The sequence below is a fragment of the Vicugna pacos genome, chromosome 10 (genome assembly GCF_048564905.1).
Source record: "Vicugna pacos chromosome 10, VicPac4, whole genome shotgun sequence".
In the NCBI taxonomy this organism is placed as follows: Eukaryota; Metazoa; Chordata; class Mammalia; order Artiodactyla; family Camelidae; genus Vicugna; species Vicugna pacos.
In genome coordinates this window covers 23844810-23863547 of record NC_132996.1, presented here as the reverse complement: position 1 = coordinate 23863547, position 18738 = coordinate 23844810, and the positions used below count along the sequence as shown (strand labels likewise).

Genomic DNA, 18738 nt, shown 5'->3' with positions numbered 1-18738 from the left:
ATCACCTAGTATTACAGAATGTTACAGCTCAATCTTTTAAAGTCATTTAGACTTTGAAAGTCTAGTCATTTCATTTTACAGAAATGAGGAAATAGGTCCAGAGAGGTTAAATACCTTGTCTACCAAGTCAGAACTAGATACATGGTCTCCTGCATCTTAGCCAATTGCATTATCCGCAATACCAGGCTGACCAAAGAAGTGCCTACAGGAAGCAGTACACAGTCTTCTCAACATTTTGTTGATGTGTTATCAGAGCACTTTATGCTTGCTTCACTGAAAGGCATGATTTCAAATATGTAAGCATGACTTTAAAAAGGGATTCAAATAGAACTTCTAAGGTTAGCCCATGAAAATACCTGAACTGCTTTCTGAAAAATGGATAAATGTCTAGGATAGAATTATGAGCACTGCTGAGATTGGTAGCAGAGAAATTTGGGAACTTCCTGTGCTATTCATTGAAATTTTAACATTAAAAACCCTGCAGTAAAAAGAAAGTTTGCTTTCTTTCAGCTGCTGGTAGATGGTAAAACTATGGTATTTGGAAGTACAGGCTTAAAAATCACAGTTCACGACCTATATGACCTTAAGCATTACTTTACTTTCTGTAACTCAGTTTCCTCATCACTAAAGTGGGATCAGAAAAGCACCTAAACATCAGAAGGAGTAAAGAATATCATACACATAATGCTTGTAAAGGACTCAAGACAGTGGCTGGTACAGAGAAGGTCTCAGTAAATTTCAGTAAATTTCCAAGTGGCCCTTTTACTTGCTTGCTGTAACAAATTCAGTATTTCTGAGAGTCTGGTCAGAAAAAGGATTAGCAAAAAGTTTTCTTTTCAGTCTACCATGCAAGATGAAGGAAACCAAGTAAAACTGCTAAAAAAGAACACTAGGCTTAGTGGTGACAAACTAGTTTAGTCACCAATTAGCCAAGTAATTCTGAATAGCTTTTCTAACCTTATTTTTAAGGTCATAAAAGTCCAAGTATCAACCTGTAATTACAAATCAGCCTTAGAAATACCCAGGTGTCTCTACTGAAGACAGAGAGTTGAAAAGTATGCTATGAGAAATCACTACTAATCCAGTGGAAGAAGTAGAAATCCTTCTGAAATGTTGAGTCTCTGTCCTACTACTTATCTGCCAGAAGCTCCAACTATACATTTTCTTACTTACTTAATGTTCACATTCTCAACAAAAATCAAACAAAAATACAACAAAAAAGATTCTCATTTTTTGCCAGCATTAATTTTTTACAAAACACTTATTAATAGTTTTAGTCAAGAATGAGAGCACAATAATATAAAAAACCTAGATTTATTTGTTAAGCTGCTATAAAGACAAAACAATTATCTGAAGTACTTCGAGGACTTCATCCCAATCTCACTTGTTCGTTTACAGAAAGTGACCTAAGAGGTTGGAAATTAAAGGATGTAACCTAAGAGGTTATAACAGAACAGACTGGTGAAACACGGCTGAAAGGAGCAAAGGCTAGGCAGAAGCACTTGTGTTAGTGGTAGTAAGTGTGATGGGATGCTCCTGAAGAGGCTTCGTAGAGTTAATTAATCTGGGTCCCCAATTAGTAAAAAGACCCTTATCCCTGTGGAGACAGAGCAGAGGCCAGGATTTCTCTGAGATCTCTGTGTCTTTCTTTTTTAAGGAGTAAGGGCATCCCTAGGTTCTAAGGTGTGTACCCTAGATTCTGCCTCTCTTTCCCATGCAGTCTGCCTAAACCTTAAGCACCAGTGCATTTACATTACGCAGTCCTGGTAGGTTACGAGGATGCATTCAGTAAAAGCCTACTCAGAAGGTATACCTAGATACAAAGTTTTGGGGTAAATAATAAACTACAAAATATCCTTGGTTAAATTAATTCACCTTTGTTAATAAAGGTTATAGTTTCTTCTGCTGGTAACAACTTGTTGTCTCAGTATAGTCTGTCTCAAGAAAGAACTGGTTCAGGTAAGTTTTGAAGAAGGAAAAAGACTTTCATCAACACCCACTCCACAGTGGAAGAGGCAGCAAGTTCTCTCCTACAGTAATGAGCAGAATCTGAAAAACAAAAGGTTCACCATGTTTATAATAATAGCTATTATTTACTGAATACCTAGTCAAAAGTGCCAGTGCACTCACATATGTTGTATCTCAGTCTTTGCAACAATCCTGCCGGGTCATTACTATCATCCTCATTTTTCAGATGAGGAAACCAAGGATTAGAGAAGTTACACATCTTGTCCAAAAGCACAGAGCTAGTATGTGGCAGAGCTGTGATTCTATCATTCATGTGCCGTCCCCTTCATCCTATCTCATGCATTGAGAGGTACTAGTTCCATTATCCTGAAATTTTTAATAGTTGCATACATACTCTTATTATTCCTTGTTCATTCCTCAAAGGCAAATACAATTTTAAATTATTAAAAATTTACAAACATTGTTTGGAATTCAGGTCAATTATCCAGATGAAGAACTGGTATAAACTTTATGAATAAAATTTCTCTTCACTGCACCTGTAGCATAAAATTATAAGAAAACAAGTCATCAACTCATTAGAAAGTTTGTGGCTATTTTATGGTTATTTCACCATAAAATTACATTACAACAAATCCTAAGAATTCTTGCCAAGAAACTGCTGTAACATCTCATTTGTGTAACCATTAGTGACACATCAAATGAGTTTCTCATAATCCTTATTAGTAAAGTAGTTGGTATTCTCTGAATAGTCTGTTTTCAAGAAGAAATATGTTAAAGCCAGAAGATCAAAAAATCTGTTTTCCAGTCTCATAGAAGTTACTAAATAAGTATTACTGAACTGAAAAAACCAATATGAGGGGGGTAGGTATAGCTCAAGTGGTAGAATGCATGCTTAGCATGCACGAGGTCCTGGGTTCAATCCCGAGTACCTTCTCTAAAAATAATAAAGCAAGCAAGCAAGCTAATTACCTAGCCCCACCAAAAAAAAAGAGAACCAAAAAATAAAGTTCTAAAAAAAGAAAAAACCAATATGCTATAAAAAAGGTGACAGATAAGAACCTGGAAAATAAAGGGAACAAGATGAGAGTTGGTACTGAAAGATTTCCCATGAAGCAGAGTAGTCAAGTACTGACATCTGAACTGTGAGATCTGAAAATTAAAGTTAACAGAGCTCCAGCAATATTAACATACAATTTTAGCTCACTGCAGAAGAGACATTGCTGATTTCAGACTCTATGGCTACCAATGACAGAAGTAAATGTTATGGAAATAAATATTTAAAGAAAGAGATGTAAATCACAGAACTCTAAGATTATTTTCTAATAGTTCCACTGGCAGCACCTGAGAGGAAAGAAGATAATGTGATCCATTATCACAATTCATGATTAGTGTAAGAAAGTGACATTATATTCACAATGGCAATAATTTGGAAGCTAAATGGAACTTGAAATAACAAGAGATCTCACAGCCTAACTGGATGCCTGATAATGGCTCAAGAGTCAAGGCAAAATATATAAATCTTGCCACGATATTACTTACACTTTAAATAAAATAAAGGACCTGGGTATAAGTACTATCTTAAAGAATGGAAACAGCTAGTATTCAAGAAAATGCTGTCAGGTCAGTGGTAGGAGGTCACTGCAAATAGGAAAGTGGGACAAAAGCACAGAGTGTAAATGTAAAAATCTTAGTTTTTAACGGAAGAATTGCTAATGACTAATCCTAGCTCTGTATGATATAAACTAGCTACATGACCTTCAGTTATTATCTACCATATAGCTGAAATACTCAACCTGGCAAAAGCCAATTTATTTCTCAGAACAGCATGTAACAAACTTCAGGCAAAGCCCATGAGAATGTGTCAGAGGAGAGAAAATTGGCAGTGAAATCTTATGTCAATCAAGAAAAGCAGGTATGAAGCAACTTAGGAAATCACAGCTTTTAGGCAGCCGTACATGGACTTGTCATGGTTTGAACACTCAGGTGCCTGAGACCTAGACCTAGGTCCTCCATTATCTTCAGAAGGAGGGAAACCAATCAAGATTATGATTCAAGGCTTACCCTCAGGTTAGAATTACTTCTACTTCTTCCCTAAATTGAACAGCAGTTGAGTTGCAGCAAATCTCTGCTTTGTGTTTTGATGAGTATGTTAAGGTTTCAAACATCGTAAGTGGGGAAGTGGGGAAAGGTGACTCAAGAGCAGAGCACAACATGACCTCAGGCCCTGTTGCTTCCACCTGAGCCACCCAAGGAGATCTCTGTTTCTGAACAAAGGGCTACTGTCATTCTCCTGATTCACTGAAGATGGGTATATCTTATTCTTCCAAGTACTCTCAATGCCTAGCCTAGTACAGTGCCTGGCATGTAGTAAATGCTCAGTAAATGTTAACCAGAACATCACCATGTCTGCAAATCTTCATTTCTTAGGGGAAAAAACTACATAATTTTCAGTAACTTCACAAATGGATAATTTTTTTTCAAACTGGTAATTTTATAGAGTTCTCCTAATTATGAAAATAAAAATTATTTCATGTGATTTTCACATTCAGTGACAAGGGAGAAAACAAACTACTCACCTCAAAGCAGCAGCAAACGTTTTCAGTGATCAACATCTGCATCCTCAAACTGTCCTGCAACTGTTGGTGTAGTATCTACCTCCATTCCATCTGAAGACAAAATTAACTGTTGAGCAACAGTCTACTAGGCACTTCAAATAGGTAAAGACCCAAATTACATTTTGGCCAGAAGGAAGCTAGTGCCCTCTGCCGGTAAGAGGTGTTATTTCTTTCTCTTTTGAAAATTAAAGTACCAAGGAACAAACTGAGAAAGAAAAAAGCCACCTGTGGATTTAGGCCAAGTTAAAACTAGTCTATATATTTAAGACTTACTTTGTAATTTTCAGCCTCAACACTGAAAGAACACCAAGCAGGAATTTTCAAGCGCAGTAAGCATCAACTGTTCACTCTTTACAGAACTGTGCTAGGTGTTTACTGTGCAAATTTTTTTTGAAGGTATAAAGTCCTACCCTCATAAGCTTACAACATAATTCAGGAGAAAAAACAAAATAAGTAGAGTGAGGTTCTTGCTCATCTCTATTTTTACCTCATTTTTTAAAAAGGGAGAGAGGGCGGACAAGGAAAAAAAGCCCTCTGTAAAGCGTTTTCTACAGCTGTGTTCTCCACTTCTTCAACTCCCATTCACCCAACTCTTTAGCCCACCACAAACTGGCTTCTGCCTGCAGCCCCTAGGCACCCATCACCAGGACGTCCAGCAGGGTATGCAAATCTAACATTTATCTAAAATTAACTCATTATTCACCTTTCCACATACAAAATGCTTCCCTTGCCAATCTTGCAAAAGGATACCTCTTACCTTCCCAACCCAGAAACTCCTACCATGTCTTTAACTTCTGTTGCTTCTCTTAAATATTTCTCAAATCTGTTCAGTCTTTTGACACTGACTGCCACTACTCAATTTAAGCCACTATCTCTCACCTAATTTAAAACATAAGCTACTTAACAGGGTTTCTCTTCTTTCCTCCAGTATTTCCCTCTGTAATTAATTTTTCTTATCATAGTCAGAGTCATCTTTTGAAACACTAATCAAACTAAAATTCTTCAACAGCTTCCCACTGACCTAAGTGTAAAGGTGAAATTCTTTAACACAGCTTTCAAGTTCCTGTGAGATACAGCCCAGTTCACTACTCCACCTTTATCTGGTGCTACAGTAACTACCCTTCACACTGGGAGTCCAGACATAATGAAGTTTCAGTTCCCCAAAGCTGCATGGTCTCTTGAACCTTTGCACATGTCTGATCCCTCTACCTGCTTCTCTCCCCAACCTGTATGCAGTCCCCCTTCACCCTGTTCACTTTTATGTATCTTTAGATTTTGGCTTAGATGTCACTTACTCCATGAAGCTTGAACCTCTCCCTGACTACCCAAGCTGGGTGACAGGCCAAGCTTCCAAGATCACAGTTTCTCGAGCTTCTCCTATATCTCAATGCTGCATCACAATGTCCTGTAACTACCTAATTAATTCATTTTTCTCTCCACTAGCATGCCACTGATATAACCTCATCTTCTTGAGCACTCCTTTAGTCTCCGTACCTGGCACAGTAGCTCAACAAACACCTCTTACACAAATAAACACATGCACTAATTATGTACCAAAACATCATGTTGCACACTTTGAATATATAAAATTTTTATTTTAAAAATAAATTTAAAAAATAAACAGGTCAAACTAATTTAATAAATGGCAGAGAGAGTGATATAGGTATCCAGGACTTTAGAAGATGGGGAATGGTAAAGGCTGAAAAAGTTTTACATGTAAGCAAATCTCAATATGCTAATAAGGCTTAGGAATACAAGTCCAAAAATCTCACTTTAGCAAAGTGTTTGTGACCTTAAAATCAGTTGCTATAAAGGAATTTTACAATTAAAAACAATGACAACAACAAAAACCCTTCAGTGATAAAAGATTTTTCAATGTCCAAAGGTACTCTTCAGTCAATGTCTGTAATAAAAGAGGTAACATCTTGAATTCTTTCAGCTAAGAGTTTGGTAGGGAACTAGAAGTCATCGAAAGCCTATGCTAGAGCTCACCATCTAGGACTTAAAATGCAGAGAAGACATAAGGAATAACTGCATGACCCAAAGCCTAATTTTTTGCAAATTAAATATCCCATAACTTCAGGACCCCCAGGTCAACATGCTATGTGTATAGTGATACTGATCACAGCAGTCTGATAGAAACTTATATGAACCAACAAAAGAAATTACAAACATTCCGCATCAATAAAAATTAGAAGTATTAAGACTCTGTAGCAACATAAAACACTAATGTATATTGAATACATATAAGATGCAAGAAATGCTCATAACAGTGCCTGGCAGATTATTTTTGCATATTAGCTGATTTAAGCCTCTTGCCACTTATTAGCTATTTGACCTCAAGCAAGTTATGTGACCTTTCTGTGCCTCAGTTTCTTTATCTGTAAAATGGGGATCATAAACAGCATCTACTAGAGGGTTCTTAGAAGGAGTAAATGAGTAAATACATCTAAATCAGGACCTGGTACATACAAGAATTATTTAAATGTTTTATTGAGGGCAGCAGGAACATGATCAGAGGTAAGTGGAGCAGAGACAGAGTTGTCTCTTCAGAATAAAAAGTCTGAACTTTCTACAGTGAGTACCAGACAATCACTGAGGGGATATCCTTATATAGGAATGACACAGAGTGTTCTCAAAAGATTAATACCGCACAGTGAGCTGGAGGAAGGGATGACTGCGGCAAAAAACTTACTATTGTAAATCCAGTGTAAGAAGGGCCTAGGTTTGGAAGACAGCAGTAGTTACAGGAAGAAGATTTGAAAAGTCATTTAAGAGAAAAATTCAGACCTCAGTATTGGACTGGATAAAGGAAAAATGGTAAAGGCTGAGTCAAAAGAATACTTCAAGATTCTAATTGAAATAGGATACTGAGAAAAAGAGAACCAGTCTTACAGGCAAAGTATTTGCAAAGCTTACAAATATGAGACAAATGAAACAAAAGTTAAACCTACTTATTTAAAGTCCAGACGTCTGTCACAAAAAGAGAACCCAAGTTTCTTGAACGCTGCATAGCCCTTTAAATCGACTATCCTAGTTTTGCATATAATCATGTAGGAATTCATTTAAAAAACAAAAACAGCAGCATCAATGTGTGCACATACACATAAGCAAACAAACAAAAAGACTGGAAAGATACGCAGAAAATTAATAGATGTCTCTCAGTTAGAATTATACCTGATTCTTCATTTCTTGTCTGTGCCCAATTAAAAAATTTTTTTTGATTGTGAACAAAGACTATTTTTATAGTTAGGGCAAAAAGTTAAAAAAAAAATCACATGAGAATTTCCATTCTATATAACTCTACATTTGCTTCCTACACTATAAAGAGTTAACTCTTGAGACTTTCCTGTCTTAGATATTCCAAAAGAACCTATATGTCCCTCTCCAGAACTTTCCTTGTTGCCCAAGTGACCATCTGACTATTCACACCGAAGAAAATGGATACTCACCTTCATAATCTCTTACTGAATCTTCTGTCCGTACTCCAGCCATGTTGTACTGGCTGCTCACAGACTGAGAAAGCATTCCTTCTAATCTCTCCAATGTTGCTTGGCCTTCTGGTGTTAAATGGGACAATCCTTCTTCATAGGTGTAAAATGTAGGAATGTCCCCCTGCCCTTGTTCTAAATAAATAAAAAGCTTTTAAGTTATTATAAAACAATTTTTAAAAAAGAAAGATAATCAATAATGCATTTACTGCAGTACAGTGAAAAAAGGCTTCGACGAAAACACTCAACATTCATTTAACATATATTTATCAGCCATCTGCTAAAGACAGATATATAAAAATGTTTCTACTCTCTAGGACGAGAAGGGATTCCAAGAGAGAATGAGCCAGTAAACAAGAATTCCCAAAGAATTAAATGTCCAGGGACTAGAAGGAAAAGTGGGTATTCCTAAGGTCAGGGAGTCTTATATTATTCCAAGGTGTGAATTATACACTTTTTTTCCTTATTAAAATACATACTCCTTCTAAAAAATCAGAAATTCTGGAAAATACAAACAGAATTTAAAAAATTAAAATTACCCAAAAATCTCAGCAAAGATGAGCATGTATTTAGATATATGGAGAATCCCAGAAATGAGAGTGTCTCAGGCCAGAAAGTAGGTACACATGGAGGAAAAGGTTTTGGAGACCCAACCTGGTATGTACTGTATAAACTGGTCAGCGGGAAAAAGAAGAGAATAGCAGGCACATCAGGTTACAAGACTATAGCAAGCTAGTGACTGTATTCTGCTCTGGGGAGGTAAAGGGAAAAGTTCTTAGATAAATGAAGTAGGGTTCTGAGAAAAAGAAATTACTTTGGAAATGAGGTGTTTGATGGAATATGTTAAAAGATGCAGATGATACAGGTTCCAATGAGTGGTGAGAAGCGATTTGTTTTCCAGGAGCAGCTGCACCAACTTAAAAGATTCTCCTGACTATCCACTTTCCTATTATCATTTTCTTTCCTTCCATTTATCTCTACCCATTTTCTCTCCTCAGTAATCTCTATTTTTTTGCCCTCAAACTTGGAAAGTCCATTAATTTTTCCAATTTGGCTTAGACACAAATTGTGCCATTCACTTTCATTTAAAAACATGCTAATATGGGTACTTACAGATATAAAGAACTATAATCCCATGCCCCTATACATACAGATGCTTAAAATGAAAGACACATACACACTCTGTAAAAAATCCACTTCACTAACCATGTGCTTCCACATCATATTCTTCTCCATCGTAATCATCTGAATCTTCATCCTCAGGATCTGGATGCAAAGCCTGGCATTCACACATTGCAGTGAACATTGCCTCCACTGAACAAGGGAAGTAAGCTGTAATTAATTTTCTTTCTGGCCAATGTACAATAAAAGTTTAATAAAATAACCATCAGTACAAATGAATTTAATGAGTAAACAAGAGGTATACTAAGGTCACAATATTTACAAAACCTGCCAAATTCAAAGGAAAATCAATCTTGAAAAGTGCTTGATCACAATGGACAAGTCATAAAATAGTAAGAGTTCATTTCAAAATACTGAGATTTATTCATGCCTGGTTGGATTTTCTCATTAAAAGTGTCAGAGTCCTGGTCAGACTGTTGGCATCAGGGTGAAGCCTCTCAGCTCACAGGGCTTTTTTGAGCTATCCTGGCATCTTCCACTTTGGAACTGCCATGAGTCCTCTCTCCTCTAACCAGTGACATTTACAGTCAACAGCACCAAGTTCCTAACAATAACCAGATTCCTCCATTCACAAAACACACCAAGCAACATAGTGCCTACTGTACTCTCACTTCATTCACAATCTTTTATTAATAGATATCTGGTCCTCAACCATATTACAGATGTTAAAATGAAGAAAAAACAATAGAAAAGAGGTAATGAGGGTAAAGGTAAGTGTTTGTGTGGATGGGGGATGGAGGGGGGACACTTGGAACATAAAGGGAAAAGAATCAACTCTATAGAACACTCACATGCTGATTTATCACTAGGCACAAATCTAAATTCAGCAATAGGTTCAACATCATCATCACTGTCTTCCTCTTCTTCATCAGCAACAGATTCTTTTGATTCTTCTAGAAAGGGAATAAAAAAATAACTTTTTAATGATGTTGTTTATTTGTTTTTAAAAATAAAAGCCTAAAAGTTTTTCTTAAAGGATGCTACTGACATCTAAATACTGCAATTTATACTTCTTTCACCTTGAAACAAAGGGTTTGGCAGCAGTTTGTAAACCACTGATACGATTCACTACCAACAATTTACAAATGAGAAAACTAAGGCCCATAAAAGTTAACAGACTGAAAAGATACATAAAACTGTTAGCAAGAAAAAATATAAATGTTCAATAAAGAGAACTAGCTGGTGGAAGTGGAAACTGCTAAAACCACTCGGAGATTTGTATATCCTATTATCTAGCAACTCCTCATCTAAATACATTTAATGTACACAAGCAGTTTGTACATGAATGTTTACTGAAGAGCTATATGTACTATAGAAAACATTAAAAACAAATGTTGACAAAAAATAGATGTAACCTTATTATATTATACTTTATAGATATATAGATAGCAGTTAAAAATGAACAAATGTGATTTATATGTATCAAAATGAATAGATTTTAAAACATAATTGAGTGAAAAAGCTATTTGCAGTATATATATATTATATATTATATATATAATACCACTTACATCAAAATTTTAAACACAAAACAAAACTATTATATTGCTTAAATTGCTCAGTAAAAATCTAAAAGAACAGACAGGAAGGACACACAACATCTTTAGTATAATGTTTAACTCCAGAGACAGAGTAGGCATGAAATGGGGAGGGGATCAAAAAAGATCTCCATAGTATTGATAGTTTTATTTCCTTAAAAGACTACAGTCACTGTGAAAAAAATATTAGAATTTACACTAAGTATTGAGTGATGAAAATTTGTTTATTAGTCTGCACTCTTCAATTTTATTACTTCATAAAAATTTAAAAAAAAACCCAAGTCAACAAAATCCTTAAACAGACCCCCAAAACATTAAAGTATGTTCAAAATCAATCATCTTAAAAATATAAATTGTGTTTAGTATATTAAAGTAACCATTTTTAAAAAAATGTTAATTCTCCATACAGATGAAGATAACATGGAAAGGTATTCTTATATACTACTGTTGAAAGTGTAAACTGATTTAAACCTTCTGGAAAGCAATTTGACAATATATGTTAAGAGCTTTAAAAATGTTTACCTTTTATATAGCAATTCTACTCATAGGAATCAGTTATAAGAGGGTATCCACTAAATCTTTTTTTAATTTTTATTTTTATAAATCATACAAGTTCACTGCAGAATAATGAAAAATACAGATAAGCAAAAAAGGAAAAAATTTTCAATGGCCATTAGCAGTTTTAAATAACAGATTTAATAGGACTTTCTCTGTTCTATTTCTAATGTTATTGTAAGGTTAGATGGAATATACATGTCCTCTGTAAAACAGCAAAATACAAAAATACTGGAGAGTTCTAAATAATTCTAAGTAGTTGACCACATTATGGTACTACCAAATTTTTCATTGTTTAAAAAAAGTGGTATTATACTGTAATTATCACTGCATAACTGAATGAACATCACTTTTCACATTATAAAAGTAATTCATGCTGGTATAAAAATAAGTAAAAAAGACCAGATGGATTCATAGGAAATAGTCCCTACCACTCTAGTCCTCTCCCTAGAAATAACCACTATCAACAGTTTGTTTTCTATCTGCAGGAATCCACCTTAAGGCAATAAATAGAAATGTAATTTACTATTTTTACACCAGTATTTGGAACTGACTGACAAGGGTATCTCTAAAATTTGCATTTCTATTAATGAATGAATATTTTAAACTAAACACAACACATAAACTGTTGGTTATACAATCAGAGTTACACTTACTTAGATGGAAAGTGAGCTTTGTGCCCAAGGCCTCCTCCTTTGGAAGCCTTACCACAACACAAGGTTAACAGCTTTTACTTTTCCTTATCCTCTCTCAAGCTTCACTAGATTTTTATCTATCTTTGGACCCTTCCCAATGGCAAGAGCTCTAAATCTTAGAACAAAAATATTTCCAGACAGCTGATTCAGTCATTACCACTTAATGAGGCAGGGTTTGCCAAAAGCCCTAAAAATTACTAAATGACTAGTGTCGCATTGAATATAAGTGTTCATCTTATATCTAAAACCATATTAAAATTACAAATTCAAGGAGCAATAGCTCAACAGGAAACTCATGGGACTGTCTCATGCTATTTCAAAGAAAAGCAACCCACTACTTTAAAAGGAAAAATTTACTAAAGATGTGAATGTCCTTTCAATGCAAAGTTCTGCATTTCTACAAATATGAACATATTAAAATAACACAATATAGTACATAAGCTTATTTAGTTTTATCTACAAAAAATCAAGCACAAGTTTTTATTTTGTGTCTAATTTGTTTCTCATTCAGAATTCTTACAACCCATGGGACAGCCTAAAAAATGGATCTTTTAGCTTTCTTACTCCTTTCATCAACTTTACTAGATTTTTATGAATCTCTGTAGTTTCCTCCAACAGCAACACCAGAGAATCTAGGTTTCTCAACCTTGGCACTAATGACATTTGGGCTGGTTAATCTGTTGTGGGCACCTGTCCTGTGCATTGTAAAATGTTTAGTAGCATCCCTGATCTCTACCTAGATGCCAGGAACACTCTTTCCCACCGCCACTCATGACAATTAAAATGCCACCACCCAAGGTTCTGGGGGAAGGCAACATGTACCCCACTGAGAACCATTTTATAACAAAACAGGTTCTATCCTAAACTCTAGAAGTATACTGATCCAAGCCTCGAACGGTGCTAAACATGAATGCCTTTACAAAGAGAAAGAATGAACAGTTAAACTCAAGAGGGAAAATCAGAAATATAATTCCACAGTAACTAAATAATTCTAAGTGCAAGTATATAGAAAACAAAAGGCAGTGTTCAAATAATGTTACTGTGCCGAAATTTTCCTTAAGAAAGTATTAACCAAAATAAGTCAACGGTTTAAATATTATATTGCTCAAAGACTGCTTCTTGAAATATAATATGCCACAAAAGGAAGCTCAAGATTAAATTATACCATACATACCTCCAAATTTGGCATTCACCATAACATACAAATGCTCTCGTGGATAGGCATTTAGGTCCCTGGACACCGCATGTAAACTAATGGTGGGGTATTCCAGTGAGAACCCTAATCCAGAGCCATCTAACCAAGACAGGCGGCTGAAAAAAATGTTTTAAGTAGATTACTTTAAGAAATCACATTCTAATTTAATATCCTAACGTTTATCACTTTTATACATGTGAATAAATTCATGCATACTGTTTAGATTCCTAAATGAGATTCCTAAAATGAGAAAACTCAGCAGCAAGGAACTGAATTTCTTTAAGACCAATTCTATTTTCCTCTAGCTAAATATTCAAATAGATTTGAAATGCAATTTTTCTTAAGTCAGATGTGTGCTTCTCTGCCTTTTTATGCTTGTTCTCACTTGAAATGTCTTCAGGACCTTCTTTGCTTTTTGCAAATTCTCCTCTTTTTGCAAATTCTCCTCATCGGGTTAAGTCCCAGCTCCTCCACGAGCCCTCCCTCCAATTACTCAAGTCCATAATGATCTCTTCTCTTTCTAAACTGCACTTATGCTCCGTAATAAACCATTTAGCACTTTATGGTAACAAATCTTACATGTACTGATAGAATATGAACTACTTGACAAAAACTGTTAATATTCCTTTATTTAACGTCCTTCAAAACCACTAGCAGAGTGCTCAGCATGTAAGTATGCAATAAGTACCCATGAATCACTCATTTCTCCACTTAGTTCTACATTAAATGACATACAGATGAAATGGCTGTAATCATACCACAAGCTGGAAAATAATCACACTGAAAGACATGACTTTATGAACCCTTTCATTTATTCTGCAGCTTTACGAGAAAGCCACAAATCAGTAAGGTCAAGTTTTTCCTCAGAAGTGGTCAAATGCAAATATTTTATTGGTATAGCAAAGGAAACATCACGAAAATCAGTATGTTGAGTTCTGATTAAGGGCTGGCTTTTTTTTTTTTTTGGTAATACTTCACCCATTTGGAATTGCACTAACTACTAGGAAAAAATGTAACAAAAAGATCCTTAAGAAACCACAAAAAAATGTTAATGCAATAAAAGTTAATGCAATATAGTGGTTGCACAGTGCTGGAGGGAAATAGAAAGCGACTGCTAATGGGTGTCGGTTTCTTCTGTGGGGGGGGCGAAGAGAATATTCTAAAATTGATCATGCCGATGACTGCACAACTCTGTAAATAGACTAAAAATCATTGACTTTACACTTTAAATACGTGAACTGCATGCTATGTAAATTATCTCAATAAAGCTGTTATTTTTAAAAGAAGTTAATGCAATAACCCCCCATTCTACTTTCTATACCACTGTAACAAGCCTGGCTGCCTGGTCTCTAACCAAGCAAAAACAAATACAATAGTAGAACCTAGGACCCCCTTTTGTGCAGGGGTGACAGTGAAGTAGTCTTAGACCATTCATATCTAATGTGAGGCGAGGCTGAACTTTACACCTCAGTCCCCATAAAGGAAATCAATGTCTAACAGCACAATACAACCGTGTAACACATGACCCTCACTTATCAAAAGCAAAGGCAGAATTAGATTGTAGTAAAAATTGTCCAAGTCGGTAAATACACTAAAACGTAAGGAGTCGCACACTTAAAAAAAGCAAAAGCAAGAAAATATGCAGTCATTTAGAAAGATTTCCATTCAACATGCTTATTAAGAAAAGAAACCTGGGAAGCTTAAAGTGACAAATCTTAAGAAGCTTAAAGTGGTAAAAGGTCTAGGAATGATTTTCCAAAATGACTCATCCCATTGGGTCCAAAGAAATCGATTTTACTATTGTAATTAGAGGGTGTGTGCTGTGTGTGCCTTTGCTGTCCACTGCTTTCCTCTTAATAGGGAGATGAAACAGTGCTCAGGTATCACAGAAGTAATGCCAGTGCCTTACTAAAATTGCATTATTTTAAGCAAAGAAACTTCTTTTTCCTCACCCCTCAAAATCCTCTGGCATTATTACAATTCAGAAAGGAGTACCCCAAATTTGGGTGTCCAAAATGATTTCAAATACTCAGAGCCATAAAACTTTAATGACTCAACTAGGAGATGCAAAAATTGAAACATAAACACAGACTTAGTACCTATCAAATTATGGCTTTCACTTTAAAAAGCACACAATAACTGCTCAGTAGTTCCTTACTGCTAGCAAAACACGAATGCTACCTCACTACAGCATTTCCTATGGAGCACTCACAATCTTATACATGAACATGGATTCTGTACTCTACAGAAGAAAGTTCCTCTTAAAAGCAACATTACTCTGATGATTAAATTCTAGTTTTATTTATTCTCTTTTCATATTCTAGAAGAAAAGCCCTTCAAAACCAAACCATCTAATCAATCATACCCAGTTCCAAATAAACCATGAGTCACAAAAGGGAAAAACAAGAATCAGAAAGCCAGCAGAGATGCAGAGGAATGTTTTGCTAACTTCCAATGCTTTTGCACAAGTATCACTAGTGTACTTTATTCCTGGTATACAGTAAAAAAACAGGACAGGAAGGTAAGAGATGCCTTGAATTTGGGTTGGTTTAACCGTTTAGTCTAAAATTAATTTTGAAATAAGATATAAAAAAGCATTACTTATAAGTTTAAGTTACCTATTTTTAATTTACCTATTTTATTTCTGCTTCAATGATCTATTTTGAATGATTCGTGCCTCTGTCCCCTTCCTTATTTGGATAAAAAAGGCAACTTCCTATGAAAACTAAACTTTGAAGTTCTAAATCTCTCAATACACATCTGAGAAACCACCTAAAACCAAATCAGATCCTGTCTCTCTTTGCCTAAAATCCTAAAACAGTTTCCCCAAAACCTTTGGGCTATAAGCCAAGCTTGTGAACATGGCTCTCTCCTTCTCCAGCTTTATTATGTTTCCACTCTTCCCCTTGTCCCTTAGATGAAGAACTGCTGGATGGTGTGTGTACACATTATACTCTTGCACACACAATACTGTTTCTCACCCTTGTTTCTGAGCATCCTGTTTCTTCAAATCAGAACATTTCCTCTTAGCCTCATCTCATTTAAACCTGGCTGGGTTTTTTTGTTAGTTTGTTTTTGGTGTGGGGGGTTAAGTTTACTTACTTGTTTATTTTTAGAGGAAGTACTGGGGATTGAACCTAGGATCTTGCATATGCTAAGCATGTGCTCTACCCTCCTCCCCTCACCTGGCTGTTAATTCTCACTTGTCACATCCTTAGGAAGCTTTCCCAGCTTAAGACCTTGATTCTACAAAGACCTGGAAATGCTAGGTGGGAAAGAACAAAAAGGGGAAAGAGACCAAGGAGGTAAGGCTAACAATGAGTGAAGAGTGATGAACAAAGGTGTCCAAGGTACTGGCAATACTCTATTCTTAACCTGAAGGCGTTACATGGATGTTAGTTTAATGTAAAGCATAGGTACATATAATTAACCCCCCAAAAATTAGGTACATAATTTATATTCTTTTTTGTATGTATACATTACAAAAATATTTTCTTAAAGAAGATGAAAGATTTGTTAGTGAAAAGTTGAAAAAAAGAAATTTTTTTAAACAGAAAAAGTGCTTTAAAAAAGTTTGTACTTCCTCAGTGTGGTAAATGTATTGTGGCTATACAAGAGAATATCCTTATTTTTAGGACTTTTGCTAGTATTTACTGGTGAAGTAAAATGTCAGAAAGCTCAGAAAAGAGAAAGATAAATGTGGCAAATGTTAACTGATGAATCTTTGTGAAGAGGCTATGGGTATTAATTAACACTTGAAACTTTTCTTTCCGTTTGAAATTTTTCAAAATGAAAAAACAAGTACAGAACCTTCTCGAAACAGTAGTTCTATTATAGAAGGGACAACATACAGAGAAGCCATGGGGAAAAAAGGGATTGTGTAAGGGCTAGAAATACATGGGTTCCACTTTTCACCCCTTAAAAGAAATTGTTCTCCCAAGGTCACTAAAGATCTCCTTGTCAGTACCTAACAGGTGCTTTTCAGATCTGATTTTATTTAACTGCTCCTCCCTCTTTTCTCAAATCTCTTCTTCCATAGCCTACCTCTTAATGTAGATGTGTCCCCAAGGTTCTATCCTTGGTCTTCTTCTCTTCTGTGCTATCAAACCTATCCATTTTTAATACCACTCTCCCAAAAAACACGCTCACATGTACAACTAATCCACACATATCCAGACCAAACTAACTATATGCACCTTGCCACAAACTTGCTTTTCCACCCGTCCTATCTCAGTGACTGGCCAAAAGCCTAAGCTTTGCTCAATGACTGGATTTACCTTTAAACCAAAGGTTCTTTTTTTGTGCCCTCTGTGGTAGGTAGAATTTTGGCCCCTATGACTTTCATATCCCCTGGTGTCAAGTCTACCAATGTATTATGTTACATAACAAAACAGACTGTGCGTAATTAAGATTATTTATCAGTTAACAATAAAATAGGGAAATCATCCTGGATTATCTATGTGGGTCTAATATAATCAGGTGAGCTCTAAGAAGCTGAGAATTTTCTCTGGCTGTAGACCAAAGTGATGCAGCAGAAGTCAGAGAGGTGTGAATGGCAGAAAGGATTCAATGTGTCACTGTTGGCTTGAAAATGAATGGAACCATATGTCATGGAAACAGGGACCTCAGCTCTACAACCTCAATTTTTAAGACATGTCTGTCTGACTGAAAGTACAAAGTGCTCTAGGTGGCCAAATAAATGGGCAATTCCTTTAAAGAATGGAAATGAGAGTCAAGTCCCCCTGGATATAATCCCAGAGTGCACAGGGTTGAGGGTGTTCCTCTCCCCACCCACATCTACAGAAGAAAATCTATACTCCTTAACCAAACTTTAAATATTCTCTAGAGTCTACGTGAAACCTATATATCCTGCCCAGGGCAACACCTCCCGCACCTGTTCATCGGAGAAGGTAGGCACATCGATGACGCTAACTCTGGGCCTAGAAACTCAAAACCTTAGGAGACCTTGCGTAAAGAGCAACACTCGCATCAGACCTCCGATAAACAGGCGGGTGAAAAGCACAGCCAATGAGAACTCCTTCTGAAGAGAGAAAAAAGAAAGCTCCTGAGGAGAGAACCTTGGAAAAATCGAGTCTTCCTCCCAGAAAAGGCACCCACAGGCAGCGCGGAGCACGCGCTCCCCCGCCCAGCAGCCCCCAAGGTCGCGGCCTCGCCCCCGCTCCTCCGCAGCCCCCGCACCTGCAGGAGGAAGGCGGCACGCAGGAGGCCACCACAGGGGAACAAGGACCCTACCTCTCAGCGATGTAAAGCGTGCCTGTGCCGAGGCCCTTCCCGTTCAGCACAGCCTCGGTGTCTGGCTGCTGCTGCCGGAGCCCCTCAGCCGACCCTGGCGGCGGGAAACTCACGAGGAAGCTCATTGCAGGAGAGAGCGCGGAGACACAGGCCGGGACCAGCTGAAGCACAGCAAGCCGCGCTCCCCGCGCTCCCCGCGCCGCGCCCCGGAAGTGGTAGCAACTACCCCGGAAGAGCAACTTAGTC

General features: G+C 36.5%; 1 protein-coding gene across 1 annotated transcript; it reads right to left on the bottom strand.

Moving 5' to 3' along the window:
- Positions 1-1298: 1298 nt before the first annotated feature.
- Positions 1299-18707, bottom strand: CLNS1A (chloride nucleotide-sensitive channel 1A). Its single transcript, XM_006213644.3, has 7 exons — positions 18493-18707; positions 13219-13355; positions 10048-10149; positions 9281-9388; positions 8036-8209; positions 4545-4634; positions 1299-2049 (listed from the first exon to the last, which is right to left on the bottom strand). The coding sequence occupies exons 1-6, from the start codon at positions 18615-18617 to the stop codon at positions 4567-4569; spliced, it is 714 nt and encodes a 237-aa protein (XP_006213706.1). The 5' UTR covers positions 18618-18707; the 3' UTR covers positions 1299-2049; positions 4545-4566.
- Positions 18708-18738: the final 31 nt, after the last annotated feature.